The sequence below is a fragment of the Choloepus didactylus genome, chromosome 18 (genome assembly GCF_015220235.1).
Source record: "Choloepus didactylus isolate mChoDid1 chromosome 18, mChoDid1.pri, whole genome shotgun sequence".
In the NCBI taxonomy this organism is placed as follows: domain Eukaryota; kingdom Metazoa; phylum Chordata; class Mammalia; order Pilosa; family Megalonychidae; genus Choloepus; species Choloepus didactylus.
In genome coordinates, this window is record NC_051324.1 from 28,703,901 (window position 1) to 28,722,267 (window position 18,367).

Genomic DNA, 18,367 nt, shown 5'->3' on the forward strand with positions numbered 1-18,367 from the left:
AACAAACTCTGTGAATTCTTTGAGTCAGGTCCATTGATAACCAAGATTAGGACAGTCTCAGGAGGAAAGCTTTAAATGGAATCTTCTAGAAAACTGGCCTAACATTTACCTAGGCAAATAAAAACATATTCTAAGTTTTCACTAACTAAATGGGTTATGCTTCACAACTAGATTGTAAGACCACATCTATTATTAATAAGAATGCAATGCGGAGGCAGGGCAAGATGGCGGACTGGTGAGCTGTATGTTTTAGTTACTCCTCCAGGAAAGTAGGTAGAAAGCCAGGAACTGCGTGGACTGGACACCACAGAGCAATCTGACTTTGGGTATACTTCATACAACTCTCATGAAAACGTGGAACTGCTGAGATCAGCGAAATCTGTAAGTTTTTGTGGCCAGGGGACCCGCACCCCTCCCTGCCAGGCTCAGTCCCGTGGGAGGAGGGGCTGTCAGCTCAGGGAAGGAGAAGGGAGAACTGCAGTGGCAGCCCTTACCGGAAACTCATTCTACTGATCCAAACTCCAACCATAGATAGACTGAGACCAGACACCAGAGAATCTGAGAGCAGCCAGCCCAGCAGAGAGGAGACAGGCATAGAAACAAACAACACGAAAAACTCCAAAATAAAAGCAGAGGATTTTTGGAGTTCTGGTGAACATAGAAAGGGGAAGGGCAGAGCTCAGGCCCTCAGGCTCATATGCAAATCCCAAAAAAAAGCTGATCTCTCTGCCCTGTGGACCTTTCCTTAATGGCCCTAATTGCTTTGCCTCTTAGCATTTCAATAACCCATTAAATCTCTGAGGAGGGCCCTTTTTTTTAATCCTTTTTTCTTTTTCTAAAACAATTACTCTAAGAAGCCCAATACAGAAAGCTTCAAAGACTTGCAATTTGGGCATGTCAAGACAAGAGCAAAACTAAGAGAGCTCTGAGACAAAAGGCAATAATCCAGTGGCTGAGAAAATTCACTAAACACCACAACTTCCCAAGAAAAGGGGGGTGTCCGCTCAAAGCCATCATCCTGGTGGACAGGAAACACTCCTGCCCCTCGCCAGCCCCACAGCCCAGAGCTGCCCCAGACAACCCAGTGTGACGGAAGCGTTTCAAATAACAGGCACACACCACAAAACTGGGTGTGGACATTAGCCTTCCCTGCAACCTCAGCTGATTGTCCCACAGTTGGGAAGGTGGAGCAGTGTGAATTAACAAAGCCCCATTCAGCCATCATTTCAGCAGACTGGGAGCCTCCCTACACAGCCCAGCAGCCCAGAACTGCCCTGGGGGGACGGCACTCACCTGCGACATAGCACAGTCATCCCTCAACAGAGGACCCGGGCTGCACAGCCTGGAAGAGGGGCCCACTTGCAAGTCTCAGGAGCCATACACCAACACAAAGGACTTGTGGGTCAGTGGCAGAGACAAACTGTGGCAGGACTGAACTGAAGGATTAGGCTATTGCAGCAGCTTTAAAACTCTAGGATCACCAGGGAGATTTGATTGTTAGAGCCACCCCCCCTCCCTGACTGCTCAGAAACACGCCCCATATACAGGGCAGGCAACACCAACTACACACGCAAGCTTGGTACACCAATTGGACCCCACAAGACTCACTCCCCCACTCACCAAAAAGGCTAAGCAGGGGAGAACTGGCCTGTGGAGAACAGGTGGCTCGTGGACGCCACCTGCTGGTTAGTTAGAGAAAGTGTACTCCACGAAGCTGTAGATCTGATAAATTAGAGACAAGGACTTCAATTGGTCTACAAATCCTAAAAGAACCCTATCAAGTTCAGCAAATGCCACGAGGCCAAAAACAACAGAAAATTATAAAGCATATGAAAAAACCAGACGATATGGATAACCCAAGCCCAAGCACCCAAATCAAAAGACCAGAAGAGACACAGCACCTAGAGCAGCTATTCAAAGAACTAAAGATGAACAATGAGACCATAGTACGGGATACAAAGGAGATCAAGAAGACCCTAGAAGACCATAAAGAAGACATTGCAAGACTAAATAAAAAAATGGATGATCTTATGGAAATTAAAGAAACTGTTGACCAAATTAAAAAGATTCTGGACACTCATAGTACAAGACTAGAGGAAGTTGAACAACGAATCAGTGACCTGGAAGATGACAGAATGGAAAATGAAAGCATCAAAGAAAGAATGGGGAAAAAAACTGAAAAAATCGAAATGGACCTCAGGGATATGATAGATAATATGAAACATCCGAATATAAGACTCATTGGTGTCCCAGAAGGGGAAGAAAAGGGTAAAGGTCTAGGAAGAGTATTCAAAGAAAGTGTTGGGGAAAACTTCCCAAATCTTCTAAACAACATAAATACACAAATCATAAATGCTCAGTGAACTCCAAATAGAATAAATCCAAATAAACCCACTCCGAGACATATTCTGATCACACTGTCAAACACAGAAGAGAAGGAGCAAGTTCTGAAAGCAGCAAGAGAAAAGCAATTCACCACATACAAAGGAAACAGCATAAGACTAAGTAGTGACTACTCAGCAGCCACCATGGAGGCAAGAAGGCAGTGGCACGATATATTTGAAATTCTGAGTGAGAAAAAATCCAGCCAAGAATACTTTATCCAGCAAAACTCTCCTTCAAATTTGAGGGAGAGCTTAAATTTTTCACAGACAAACAAATGCTGAGAGAATTTGCTAACAAGAGACCTGCCCTACTGGAGATACTAAAGAGAGCCCTACAGACAGAGAAACAAAGAAAAGACAGAGAGACTTGGATAAAGGTTCAGCACTAAAGAGATTCGGTATGGGTACAATAAAGGATATTAATAGAGAGAGGGGAAAAATATGACAAACATAAACCAAAGGATAAGATGGCTGATTCAAGAAATGCCTTCACGGTTATAACGTTGAATGTAAATGGATTAAACTCCCCAATTAAAAGATATAGATTCGCAGAATGGATAAAAAAAAATGAACCATCAATATGTTGCATACAAGAGACTCATCTTAGACACAGGGACACAAAGAAATTGAAAGTGAAAGGATGGAAAAAAATATTTCATGCAAGCTACAGCCAAAAGAAACCAGGTGTAGCAATATTAATCCCAGATAAAATAGACTTTAAATGCAGGGATGTTTTGAGAGACAAAGAAGGCCATTACATACTAATAAAAGGGGCAGCTCAACAAGAAGAAATAGCAATCATAAATGTCTATGCACCCAATCAAGGTGCCAAAAAATACATGAGAGAAACACTGGCAAAACTGAAGGAAGCAATTGATGTTTCCACAATAATTGTGGGAGACTTCAACACATCACACTCTCCTACAGATAGATCAACCAGACAGAAGACCAATAAGGAAATTGAAAACCTAAACAATCTGATAAATGAATTAGATTTAACAGACATATACAGGACATTACATCCCAAATCACCAGGATACATATACTTTTCTAGTGCTCATGGAACTTTCTCCAGAATAGATCATATGCTGGGACATAAAACAAGCCTCAATAAACTTAAAAAGATGGAAATTATTCAAAGCACATTCTCTGACCACAATGGAATAAATTAGAAGTCAATAACCATCAGAGACTTAGAAAATTCACAAATACCTGGAGGTTAAACAACACACTCCTAAACAATCAGTGGGTTAACGAAGAAATAGCAAGAGAAATTGCTAAATACATAGAGACGAATGAAAATGAGAACACAACATACCAAAACCTATGGGATGCAGCAAAAGCAGTGCTAAGGGGGAAATTTATAGCACTAAACGCATATATTAAAAAGGAAGAAAGAGCCAAAATCAAAGAACTAATGGATCAACTGAAGAAGCTAGAAAATGAACAGCAAACCAATCCTAAACCAAGTAGAAGAAAGAAATAACAAGGATTAAAGCAGAAATAAATGACATAGAGAACAAAAAAACAATAGAGAGGATAAATATCACCAAGAGTTGGTTCTTTGAGAAGATCAACAAGATTGACAAGCCCCTAGCTAGACTGACAAAATCAAAAAGAGAGAAGACCCATATAAACAAAATAATGAATGAAAAAGGTGACATAACTGCAGATCCTGAAGAAATTAAAAAAATTATAAGAGGATACTATGAACAACTATATGGCAACAAACTGGATAATGTAGAGGAAATGGACAATTTCCTGGAAACATATGAACAACTTAGACTGACCAGAGAAGAAATAGAAGACCTCAACCAACCCATCACAAGCAAAGAGATCCAATCAGTCATCAAAAATCTTCCCACAAATAAATGCCCAGGGCCAGATGGCTTCACAGGGGAATTCTACCAAACTTTCCAGAAAGAACTGACACCAATCTTACTCAAACTCCTTCAAAACATTGAAGAAAATGGAAGACTACCTAACTCATTTTATGAAGCTAACATCAATCTAATACCAAAACGAGGCAAAGATGCTACAAAAAAGGAAAACTACCGGCCAATCTCCCTAATGAATATAGATGCAAAAATCCTCAACAAAATACTTGCAAATCGAATCCAAAGACACATTAAAAAAATCATACACCATGACCAAATGGGGTTCATTCCAGGCATGCAAGGATGGTTCAACATAAGAAAATCAATCAATGTATTACAACACATTAACAAGTCAAAAGGGAAAAATCAATTGATCATCTCAATAGATGCTGAAAAAGCATTTGACAAAATCCAACATCCCTGTTTGATAAAAACACTTCAAAAGGTAGGAATTGAAGGAAACTTCCTCAACATGATAAAGAGCATATATGAAAAACCCACAGCCAGCATAGTACTCAATGGTGAGAGACTGAAAGCCTTCCCTCTAAGATCAGGAATAAGACAAGGATGCCCGCTGTCACCACTGTTATTCAACATTGTGCTGGAAGTGCTAGCCAGGGCAATCCGGCAAGACAAAGAAATAAAAGGCATCCAACTTGGAAAAGAAGAAGTAAAACTGTCATTGTTTGCAGACGATATGATCTTATATCTAGAAAACCCTGAGAAATCGACGATACAGCTACTAGAGCTAATAAACAAATTTAGCAAAGTAGCAGGATACAAGCTTAATGCACATAAGTCAGTAATGTTTCTATATGCTAGAAATGAACAAACTGAAGAGACACTCAAGAAAAAGATACCATTTTCAATAGCAACTAAAAAAATCAAGTACCTAGGAATAAACTTAACCAAAGATGTAAAAGACCTATACAAAGAAAACTACATAACTCTACTAAAAGAAATAGAAGGGGACCTTAAAAGATGGAAAAATATTCCATGTTCATGGATAGGAAGACTAAATGTCATTAAGATGTCAATTCTACCCAAACTCATCTACAGATTCAATGCAATCCCAATCAAAATTCCAACAACCTACTTTGCAGACTTGGAAAAGCTAGTTATCAAATTTATTTGGAAAGGGAAGATGCCTCGAATTGCTAAAGACACTCTAAAAAAGAAAAACGAAGTGGGAGGACTTACACTCCCTGACTTTGAAGCTTATTATAAAGCCACGGTTGCCAAAACAGCATGGTACTGGCACAAAGATAGACATATAGATCAATGGAATCGAATTGAGAATTCAGAGATAGACCCTCAGATCTACGGCCGACTGATCTTTGATAAGGCCCCCAAAGTCACTGAACTGAGTCATAATGGTCTTTTCAACCAATGGGGCTGGGAGAATTGGATATCCAAAAGAATGAAAGAGGACCCCTACCTCACACCCTACACAAAAATTAACTCAAAATGGATGAAAGATCTCAATATAAAAGAAAGTACCATAAAACTCCTAGAAGATAATGTAGGAAAACATCTTCAAGACCTTGTATTAGGCGGCCACTTCCTAGACTTTACACCCAAAGCACAAGCAACAAAAGAGGAAATAGATAAATGGGAACTCCTCAAGCTTAGAAGTTTCTGCACCTCAAAGGAATTTCTCAAAAAGGTAAAGAGGCAGCCAACTCAATGGGAAAAAATTTTTGGAAACCATGTATCTGACAAAAGACTGATATCTTGCATATATAAAGAAATCCTACAACTCAATGACAATAGTACAGTCGGCCCAATTATAAAATGGGCAAAAGATATGAAAAGACAGTTCTCTGAAGAGGAAATACAAATGGCCAAGAAACACATGAAAAAATGTTCAGCTTCACTAGCTATTAGAGAGATGCAAATTAAGACCACAATGAGATACCATCTAACACCGATTAGAATGGCTGCCATTAAACAAACAGGAAACTACAAATGCTGGAGGGGATGTGGAGAAATTGGAACTCTTATTCATTGTTGGTGGGACTGTATAATGGTTCAGCCACTCTGGAAGTCAGTCTGGCAGTTCCTTAGAAAACTAGATATAGAGTTACCATTCGATCCAGCGATTGCACTTCTCGGTATATACCCGGAAGGTCGGAAAGCAGTGACACGAACAGATATCTGCATGCCAATGTTCATAGCAGCATTATTCACAATTGCCAAGAGATGGAAACAACCCAAATGTCTTTCAACAGATGAATAGATAAATAAAATGTGGTATATACACACGATGGAATACTACACGGCAGTAAGAAGGAACGATCTCATGAAACATATGACAACACGGATGAACTTTGAAGACATAATGCTGAGCGAAATAAGCCAGGCACAAAAAGAGAAATATTATATGCTACCACTAATGTGAACTTTGAAAAATGTAAAACAAATGGTTTATAATGTAGAATGTAGGGGAACTAGCAATAGAGAGCAATTAAGGAAGGGGGAACAATAATCCAAGAAGAACAGATAAGCTATTTAACGTTCTGGGGATGCCCAGGAATGACTATGGTCTGTTAATTTCTGATGGATATAGTAGGAACAAGTTCACAGAAATGTTGCTATATTAGGTAACTTTCTTGGGGTAAAGTAGGAACATGTTGGAAGTTAAGCAGTTATCTTAGGTTAGTTGTCTTTTTCTTACTCCCTTGTTATGGTCTCTTTGAAATGTTCTTTTATTGTATGTTTGTTTTCTTTTTAACTTTTTTTTCATACAGTTGATTTAAAAAAGAAGGGAAAGTTAAAAAAAAAAAAAAAAGAAAAACAAGGAAAAAAAAAAGATGTAGTGCTCCCTTGAGGAGCCTGTGGAGAATGCAGGGGTATTCACCTACCCCACCTCGATGGTTGCTAACATGACCACAGACATAGGGGACTGGTGGTTTGATGGGTTCAGCCCTCTACCACAGGTTTTACCCTTGGGAAGACGGTTGCTGCAAAGGAGAGGCTAGGTCTCCCTATGGTTGTGCCTAAGAGCCTCCTCCCGAATGCCTCTTTGTTGCTCAGATGTGGCCCTGTCTCTCTAGCTAAGCCAACTTGAAAGGTGAAATCACTGCCCTCCCCCCTACGTGGGATCAGACACCCAGGGGAGTGAATCTCTCTGGCAACGTGGAATATGACTCCCGGGGAGGAATGTAGACCTGGCATCATGGGACGGAGAACATCTTCTTGACCAAAAGGAGGATGTGAAAGGAAATGAAATAAGCTTCAGTGGCAGAGAGAATCCAAAAGGAGCCGAGAGGTCACTCTGGTGGGCACTCTTACGCACACTTTAGACAACCCTTTTTAGGTTCTAAAGAATTGGGGTAGCTGGTGGTGGATACCCGAAACTATTAAACTACAACCCAGAACCCATGAATCTCGAAGACAGTTGTATAAAAATGTAGCTTATGAGGGGTGACAGTGGGATTGGGAATGCCATAAGGACCAAACTCCACTTTGTCTAGTTTATGGATGGATGTGTAGAAAAGTAGGGGAAGCAAACAAACAGACAAAGGTACCTAGTGTTCTTTTTTACTTCAATTGCTCTTTTTCACTCTAATTATTATTCTTGTTATTTTTGTGTGTGTGCTAATGAAGGTGTCAGGGATTGATTTAGGTGATGAATGTACAACTATGTAATGGTACTGTAAACAATCGAAAGTACAATTTGTTTTGTATGACTGCGTGGTATGTGAATATATCTCAATAAAATGATGATTAAAAAAAAAAAAAAAAAAAGAAGGGAAAGTTAAAAAAAAAAAAAAGAAAAACAAGGAAAAAAAGATGTAGTGCCCCCTTGAGGAGCCTGTGGAGATGTAGTGCCTACCCCACCTCGATGGTTGCTAACATGACCACAGATATAGGGGACTGGTGGTTTGATGGGTTGAGCCCTCTACCATAGGTTTTACCCTTGGGAACATGGTTGCTGCAAAGGAGAGGCTAGGCCTCCCTATAATTGTGCCTAAGAGCCTCCTCCCGAATGCCTCTTTGTTGCTCAGATGTGGCCCTCTCTCTCTACCTAAGCCAACTTGAAAGGTGAAATCACTGCCCTCCCCGCTACGTGGGATCAGACACCCAGGGGAGTGAATCTCCCTGGCAACATGGAATATGACTCCCGGGGAGGAATGCAGACCTGGCATCGTGGGACGGAGAACATCTTGTTGACCAAAAGGGGGATGTGAAAGGAAATGAAATAAGCTTCAGTAGCAGAGAGATTCCAAAAGGAGCCGAGAGGTCACTCTGGTGGGCACTCTTATGCACACTTTAGACAATCCTTTTTAGGTTCTAAAGAATTGGGGTAGCTGGTGGTGGATACCGGAAACTATCAAACTACAACCCAGAACCCATGAATCTTGAAGACAGTTGTATAAAAATGTAGCTTATGAGGGGTGACAATGGGATTGGGAAAGCCATAAGGACCACACTCCCCTTTGTCTAGTTTATGGATGGATGAGTAGAAAAATAGGGGAAGGAAACAAACAGACAAAGGTACCCAGTGTTCTTTTTTACTTCAATTGTTCTTTTTCACTCTAATTATTATTCTTGTTATTTTTGTGTGTGTGCTAATGAAGGTGTCAGGGATTGATTTAGGTGATGAATGTACAACTATGTAATGGTACTGTGAACAATCGAAAGTGCGATTTGTTTTGTATGACTCCGTGGTATGTGAATATATCTCAATAAAATGAAGATAAAAAAAGAAAAAAAAAAAAAAAGACCACATCTATATTAATATAAGTAAGCAATAAACAAAGAGAAACTAGAAGAAAAAGAGATTTTAAATCAATTAAAATTAAAAAAAAAATGGGAGATGGTGATGTGTAAAAAAGATTGGAACTGATTAGTTTTAGATTGGTTTTTGGTTAAACCTAACCCAGAATTTGGCATATGCTCATATACCACCGCCATACCAGTATACAATTAAGTATTTATCTACAAAATACATAACATTTCTAATATGATACTGCCAGTGTCAATAAGATAACACACAGGAAGGGAGGAAAAATAGGATTGAAAGATACTTTGAAGCAATGAAAGAAATTCTGTAGACACAATTAGGTATTTTTTCAACATTTAGCATATATAACCCAAAAATGAAGCACATTTTACCTTCTCCAATAAGTAGTTGTTGATGTGTCCACCAATAGGGTCCCCCTTAAAATCAAAGTTGATATCCATGTATTTCCCAAATCTGCTTGAGTTGTCATTACGGTTGGTTTTGGCATTTCCAAAAGCTTCTAAGACACAGTTGGACTTAAGCAACATATTCTTCACTCTTTAACAAAGATAAATGAAAGTCAGTATCAAAAGTTTTAGAAATGAGGCCTTTTTAAAAAAAACTCGATTTAGTTAAAACTCATGCACATATTATACAAAGATGCTGACTGCAGCATTGTTTGCAATATCAAAAACTTACAAATAACCTAAATGTCCTCCTGCAACAGGAACAGATAAAAATAATTTTTGTTTCTCAAACTAATGGAAGGTGCTACAAAGAATGAAGTACATTACTGTGGTCTGGCATGGGAAGACGTCCAGGATATATTAATGAATGAAAAAGTTAGGTCACAAAATGTGTATGGCAGGATCCTTGTGTGTGTGCGTATGTTTGAGAAAATGTGCATGTGTCTGTGAGTGTGTGCACATCTCTTCGTAACTGCAGGGAACAGTGCACCTCACTCTTATTACCTAATTAGAAGGTTGCTGGGGTAGGCAGGTTGGGATTTCAGGGGACTTTCACCTTCAACATAATTCTATAATTTTTGTTTCTTAAATGAATATGTTTTGATTTACACAAAGAAAAATTTTAAAGGATCAGTTTTGAAAAGAAAAGGAAAAAGAATGGGTGAGACAGAAAATGATACATTTTTTTAAAGTGCTTGCCTATAAAGCCTAGAATAGTAAAATGATTTTATTTCACTTAGTTATATACCATAAATTTGGTTTTTACTAGTCAGTTTAGAAATTGCTCATTATCTTAATCAGAAGCTGAATGGAATCTTTCCTTTGTGCCAGTTATTTAATTCATTACTTTACACAAAGAATATTAACTTTCTACAAAGCAGCCTCTCCCAATTTTATACATTTTAATTGCATGCTAGTCCTTATGTCCTTATTTTTATTTCACTGATACAACTCCTTTCATATAAGCATACCGTAAGAAATAACTTTGGCTGGTAAAATAGCTTGATGTAGCAGATCCACTGTTCCTCCCACCACTACTGCAAGTGTCCTACAACCTTATCTCCTCAGAGATGAAGACATATTTTTAAAATGTGGGAGAAAATTGCTTATGTGAAAGGAGGACAACATATGGCAAATAAAGGAAACCGTCTATGAAATTATGGTAAGATCTGCTTTTGAAAGACTAATAAACTCACACATGTCTTGCCTTATACTCTACTATACTAATTGGATTTAGAAATAAAATTAATTCAGTTCTCAGCTTGTTACTCTCCTGAGGCTCCTAAGGAAATTAAGAAAACGTACTGATATCCTTGTCCTTGTTAAATCAGATAGCAAAGTCAGAATCAGAAGAGTGGATAGGTCACAGTTAAAAGTGTAGATATGTCACAATTAAGAAAAATGTCTCTATTGACCTGGCAATCCAACCCAATTATGATGACAAGGAGAAAATTACATGGAGTAGTCTTGTCTAAATTCACATTCTTTCATACCAATCCAGTACTGTTTGCATTCTATTTATAAAATTAAAGATTGTGATATGGTCTGGGCCCCAGACCAGCTTCATTACTCATTGTGGCAGTGCACGGAGCGGCACAAAACCCTTTTAAAATGAAATCTTATGTAGAACTCCCATTATTAGAGGCTGTAACAACGCTGGGAAGGCATGGATCTGCCTCCCAGAGCTTCCCTCCACTCTCAAGGACCCTAAGGCTCCTCAGAACAGTTTTAAAAAAACACTGTTGTGGTAGAAAGAGCACGGAACCTGCAAGAGCCTGAACAATAAGCCCGCCCGTGTAGACTGCAGCATCTTTGCTGGCCAGTTTACAGCACAGTTACAAGCTAGAATGGGGACACTTTCACTAGTTTCAGGGTAACTGGTTTTTTGTGTGTGTGTTTGTGTGTTGTTTGATTGTTTTTATAATTATGCAAAGCTTACCACAGAAATATTTTTCTATTAAAAACAAATACAGAAATAGATATATTGATATAAGTAAAAGTACAGAGACAGTATGCAACAAGAGAACCAAAGAAAATCTACACCAGAATTTAGGCCTAGTCATGCCTAAAAAGAAAATGAAGCGCTGGTCATAATTTCTGCTCACTTTCGACTGCTCTTACCTTTCGACCTCCGCTCTCTGACTGGGGTTGGTGATGGCAGCAATGTATTGCATAATGTACTTACTGGCTTCCGTTTTACCAGCTCCACTTTCCCCTGGGGAGGAGAAATCATGCAGGGCTTAACATTATAATTTAAACCAAGAACAAACTGATTTCTAATAGAATAATTTAAAATTTTGATGTTATTTATTCATTTAAAAATCCCTTCTGTTGCACTGGTTCATCTTGGCTTTCTCCAGTTATTTTATCCTATCTTGCTATGGTATTGATTATAATAGATTGGAATATATTGAAGGAAATAAAACCTTTGCACTGTAAAATAATAACTAGAGTACAAATTAAGATTTACTTAGTAAAAAAATCCAGAGATAAAATGTGATAAATGAATTCCTTAGTACTTGGCAGAAACTAAAAAATACTAATATAAGCAAATTATCATCAACTCTAAATATTTTAGAGTATTTCTGTAGACTATGCTGTTTGTTATAGCTAAAACTTAGAAATAATATGCCTATCAACAGGGGGTTGGGTAAATAAATGATGACTCAACTATTCAGTGGAATACTACACAATTGCTAAAAAGAACACACTAGTTCTATAGGTACTCTAATGTAAAGATGTCCACTATATATTGTTAAATGGAAAAACAAATTAATAGCAGTAGGTATAATTCTACAACATAACTATATATTTTTAAGATAATTACATATACGTGTAGCTATATGTATTTGCATATGCGAAGAAAATATATAAAAGGATATACACTAAACTATAACAGCAGCTACTGCTGGAATTTTGGGGGAAGTGAGGTACTCAAGGGGAAGAGATCTTTTACTTTTACTTTATACACTTATGTAATTGTTTGCTTTTTGTTTCTAACAACCAGGCAATATTGCTTTTATTTTTTTTAAACAAAATGTAATCCTAGAATAGAGTTTTTTATCTACAACACTAAGTTACTTAAATCTCTGACCACTGACTTTCTCGTCTACAAAGTAGGAAAACAACTGTTCTGCTTACCACTCAGAAGTTGTTTTGATAATGAAAATGGGATAATGATCATAAAAGTGTTTTCAAAAGTATGGATGACTAATGCACATGTGAGATATTATTAGCACCAAAGGAAATTCCCACAGTTTGGGGTAGGCCATTTGGGACAGTGGGTGGAATTTTTCTTGTCCCCATTTCACTACATGAGATTCCTTGAAGAGCTCAACTTTACATAAATTGTTCAGGTCTGTTCTTGGGTACATGGGCTCCAGGCATGTGTCTCGGTTTAGCAAGGTTTAGAACTCCAGTCGCCAGCTCTGAAAGCCTGTTTCTGGCCCTGATGCCTCTGTATACCCCTTGACTCTAGCTCCCACTCACAAATCTGACTTTGAGTTCATTCATTTTTGGCACTACAGTATTTCATGTTCTTGGTTCCATCCTATTACTAGTTAAAATAGTTTGTTATTCTTTATTTTGTCCTTCCACGTGTTTTAGTTGGGAGGAAGCATTTTCCATGTCAGCTCTGTCTACGAAATTGCCCAGAAATCCATCCAAGTGCGATATATATTTGTAAATGAACCAACACTAGAAGGTGATCAGAAATGATATAAATAATCTGGTATTTAATGTTCATTGCATTTTTCTCCTACCAGATTGCTTAAGTTCCTAACTGAAAAAAAAAAAAAAAAAAAAAAAGATTTAATCAATTGTTTGGATTCTTGAGTATGAAGTAAGTTAAGTATATTCTGACCTCAGGAGCACCGGGGGCCCCTTCACATACCTGATATCACAATACAGGTGTCTTTTGATCGCCTCTTCATAGCCTTATAAGCAGCATCAGCAATAGCAAAGAGATGAGGTGGTCTCTCATACAGCTCACGTCCTTTATACTGCTCAATTGTGTCTCTCCCGTAGATGTTCATTGACTTGTAAGGATTCACAGAAACAACAACTTCTCCAATGAAAGTGTAGATGCGCCCTTTTTCAAATCTGTATAGAAGCAAAAGCAAAGGAAAAACTAGCTGTGGTAATACAGAAATGCTATTTCTTTCCTGTGATTCTCTTATTTCTAAGCATATTCAAATACCCTAGGAACAATTTCTGAGCTGACATTTATTGGCTCTGAGTTTAAGTCAATGCTTGAGGCTGTACCCCTCCAGATGCTGTTGGGAGAAAAGATCAGCACAGGTTAAAAGCCAGGAAAGAAGGAAGGATATAACAGGTGGGAAGCTGGGGATTTCCTGTTTCCAAAACAGAGAAGAGTTAGAAGTAGGGGGAGGGGGGACAGTGTAAGACAATCTAGGACCCTTAGAAGGTAAAGAAATAGGAGTTAAAGGAGGTCTTGATATCTACTTAGCCAGATTTTTGATTATAAAGAAGATTGTCCACATACATTTATTTCCTCTCCTTCTTGAACCCCCACTGAAATGTCAGTAAAGGAATAAAACAGTACAAATCCAAATCAGGAAGAACTGAAGAGGTGATGCTTCTGTTATAGATCAAATTCATTTAAAAAATGACTGCCTAATATTCCATGGTGTAGATATATCATATTTATTCAATCAATCCCTTTCCTTCCTGCTTCTATGAACAATACTGCAAAAAACATTCTTGACACACAATCTTATAAACCAGGGCTTTTATTTCTGAGGGATAGATTCCCAGGAGTAGGCTAGCTGACAGAAAGGTATGTGCATTTTTTTAAAGTATGACCCCATTATTTCCCCTTAAAACAAAAGCTAAAACCCCACCCAATATATGTGCTTTCATGTATACAGGTATACAGATATATTTTATAAATGATTACACAAACATGGAAAAATAGGGACGAATACACGCTATGTTTTGTATAATACAAATTACACATAAACAACAAATAATTGTTATAAATAAAGTCAAATGATGTGGATGGAGGGAAATGAGGAGGAAGGTGATATATGGGTGGTTGGGAGGAGGGTCACAGGAATAAAGGGAAAAGAAAAAGAGTAAAAAATTCCAGCACATATGATATGACTGTATTTCTGAAAAATCATGTGTATATATATTTATAAAGAAAAAATTTAAATATAAAATTTTTAAATCCACACATAGCTACTATTTACACAGTAACCCCTACATATAAACATGTGAAGCAGGGCTAGGCAGAAACCCAAATGTATGTTTCTACACAAGGAGTGGTCAGCAGAGAGGCATGGATGGACACATACTGCAACTCCAGGTACAGAATGCACTTAGGGCCAAGACGGGGGCCAAAATCCTGGTTCCTGGACAGCTGCCATGTTCCCAAGCATGTCTGCTGTCCAGCCAGTGGTGCAGGGGAAACAGGGACCAAAAGACAAGAACCTTAAACTTCCTTTAAGCTGGAATGAAGGCTGTCTGCTATAATCAGGAGTGGAAACAAATAGATGCTGATAATGTCAACAATAAATTAATACCGAGATTTTTATCAAGTACTTAGTCTGTATTTAAACAGGAGTTATTAACCCCTTTAAAGTTTTCTGTTTATTTTTCTAATGTGCTTTTCCTATGCATCTTCCATATTGTTAGCGAGAAAGTTGATAGGGCAAGTCAAAGCACTGACTTTGGAGCTGGGTCTGAATGCTCATGCTGCAAGCTTAATAGCAGTGAGACCTTCTGAAAGCTACTCAACCCCCATGTGTTTCAGCACCTTCATCCATAAAATGGTGACAATTATACCCTTCTAAACCCCTGGCACTGAGAAAGTACTAGAAAAAATGGCAATTAATATTATCCTTCCAGTTATATTATGCATGAAGATTTTTAATAAATGCTTTTATTTTATTAACATTGTTACTTCAATCAAAGCAATACCTACATAAGGAATGAATTCAATGATCATCATCCTGCTCCCTCCCTCAGCTGTCAGTCAACTACGCGCTACAAGCAAAATGTTTAAGTTATTTTCAAAGACCCACAAAAAAACCAAAAAGCTAAGATTTACCACCTAAGCCTTTCTGGCTTAACTTGCATATTTGCAGGAGATGTTCAAAAGATATCTTCAAAGATAAGAACTAAAAGGCCAAGATTTTTATGTTCTTTAAAAAAAAAAACTCTCCAAACTAAAAAAAAAAAGAAAAGGAGCAAGAAGATGCCAGAAAAAAAACATTACCTCACAAGCCTGGAGCTCTGTGACTGACTAAGGGAAACAGCAAATAACTTATGAGGTTAAAACAACATTCCCCACCCACTCTAAGATTCCAGGGCTGTCCCATCATGTGCTTTCTTTCTTACTGGTTAGTGTCTAGAGTCACTAATACATCATTCCTCTCTGATATTCTATTTCAAATAAAACATTTTGCTTATCAAATTCTCTAGGTATCATGTTTGTAAAACAATTAAAATACATATATAAAATAATAAAATGAATAACTACTAACTTGGATAGTGGCAAAGGTTCAACAATATTGCTTCAGCAATTTACTGAACATTAGAAGCTGATCTCAAGTTTGGTTACCAAATATGAAACTTCCAACTTGGCTAAATCTTTAATAACACCACTAGATGGAGCCAGAATATAATTTAACACTAATCCAAGATTCCAAAAAATTTGCCTTGGAAAGCCTTAGGATATGAAGTAAACACCAAGGTAATGAAGTCACCTTCCTGGTTTGCCTCCAGGAAGAACTACAGTAATTATCCTAGATGACAAATGTGGCAATACCACCTCTTACAAGAGAACCAAGGAAGGTGGCTCTGTGACTTCCGTGTGCGAACCTTTTATGGCAAACTTTTAGAATTCATTCTTCAAATATCTATTTAAAATCTACTTTATGTCAGACACTGGACCTGACCCTTAGAATTAACAAAGGAATAAAGAACAGGTAAATATCTAAATAAATAACAATATAGTATGATAGGTACAAAATGAAAGACTATCACCACAATCCCCTCTTTCGATGAGGAACCCTAAAGAGTTAATAGACAAACTCCATAGCAGGGCATACAAGAACTCCTGTGTTCTGACTTCTCATTTCTCTTTACTTGACTGCTCTATAACTATGAGCTACACCCCTCGCCCCCAAAACACACACACACACACACACACACACGTGCTCTCTCACACACTCATGGTTTTGCCCCTGGCATTCACTCCGCTTAGCACACCTTTTCCCCAGTGTCTTAGTCTTCTGCCCTTGCTTGACTGGAATGCAGATTCTCACTCCTTAAAAAGCCGAAGCACCGGATCCTCTTTGAAGCCATTCTTGATACTCATCTCCAACACCTGTGTTAGGATCTCTGCTCTGTTCAGAATTTTTTTCCTTAAGAACTTCCTAAATGGTTAAAACAGTCTAATAGCAATTGACTTTTAAAAACTTAAATGTCTTTAAGAAGTTCAAAAATATTTACGGAAGGGGCCAGATACCTTTGTAGGCTTCTGAATGAAACAAAAAGGTTCTAAAATTTTTGAATTTATGGCTAGAAATGGAGAAGATATAAAGATAATGATTTTGAAGTACAATAGCCCTTTGTGCACGAATTCCAAAACAGTTCTTTCTTAAAAAACGTTGCCTCATTCATTTGTATGTCGCTTATATTAAAGAGCACCTACATGTTGGGCTTCCTCACCTGGATTGTTGCTGATGTTCTCACAAACATTGGGGACTGACGCTTGATGAGCTGAGCCTTCTGTCTTGGGGCTTGCCCCTATGAAGCTTGTTGCTACAAGGAGAGGCTTAACCTACTTATAATTGTGCCCAAGAGTCTCCCCCTGAGTGCCTCTTTGTTGCTCAGATGTGGCCCTCTCTCTCTAACTAAGCCACCTTGGCAGGTGATCTTGCTGCTCTCCCCGCTACATGGGACCTGACTCCCAGGGGTGTAAATTTCCCTGGCAACACAGGATGTGACTCCCGGGATTAATCTGGACCCGGCATCATGGGATTGAGAACACCTTCTTGACCAAAAGGGGGATGCAAAATGAAACAAAATGAAGCTTCAGTGGCTGAGAGATTTCAAATGGAGTTGAGAGGTCACTCTGGTGGACATTCTTATGCACTATATACAGAACACCTCTTAGGTTTTAATGTATTGGAATAGCTAGAAGTAAATACCTGAAACTACCAAACTCCAACCCAGTAGCCTTGACTCTTGAAGACAATTGTAAAACAATGTAGCTTATAAGGGGTGACAGTGTGATTGTGAAAACCTTGTGGATCACACTCCCTTTATCCAGTGTATGGATGGATGAGTAGAAAAATGGGGACAAAATCTAAATGAAAAATAGGGTGGGATGGGGGGGGTTTGGTTTGGGTGTTCTTTTTTATTTTTTATTCTTATTCTGATTCTTTCTGGTGTAAGGAAAATGTTCAAAAATAGACTGGGGTGATGAAAGCACAGCTATATGATGGTACTGTGAACAGTTGATTGTACACCATGGATGACTGCATGGTATGTTAATATATCTCAATAAAACTGAATTTAAAAAAAAAAAAGCACCTACAATAGGAAGTCAAAAGGTAAGCAGCTCCTTTGGCAGCTACATGCACATACTATAGAGAGGTGTAAGACAGGGGTGGGGTGGAGAGTGACAGGTTCAACACCTGTGAAATGATACCAAAGATAATGAAGTGCTAACTGTGGACTCACATGAGTGTAAAAAGGAAGGCAGAACCATGTGGAAAGATGAGAAGAATAGGAAGGTGGTTGGCTGAACCAGGGCAAAAAGCTGTGTTAGGGAATGTCAGGGAACAGCTGGAAAAGTAGGATGGAGCAAGATTTGATATGATGAGGCAGGCTTTGCAAGTCAGGCTAAAGAAGTTTAAACTTGATGTGAATGGAAAC

General features: G+C 38.3%; 1 protein-coding gene across 2 annotated transcripts in view; it reads right to left on the reverse strand.

Moving 5' to 3' along the window:
- The window catches only part of MYO1D (myosin ID), a 371,081-nt gene that overhangs the window by 265,462 nt on the left and 87,252 nt on the right, over positions 1 to 18,367 (reverse strand). For both annotated transcript variants that reach the window (XM_037810313.1, XM_037810314.1), the window contains exons 2-4: positions 13,350 to 13,558; positions 11,579 to 11,672; positions 9,383 to 9,548 (exon numbers count right to left, since the gene is read on the reverse strand). In XM_037810313.1, coding sequence (XP_037666241.1) covers positions 9,383 to 9,548; positions 11,579 to 11,672; positions 13,350 to 13,558 — 469 coding nt within the window. The remainder of the gene's footprint in view (positions 1 to 9,382; positions 9,549 to 11,578; positions 11,673 to 13,349; positions 13,559 to 18,367) is intronic.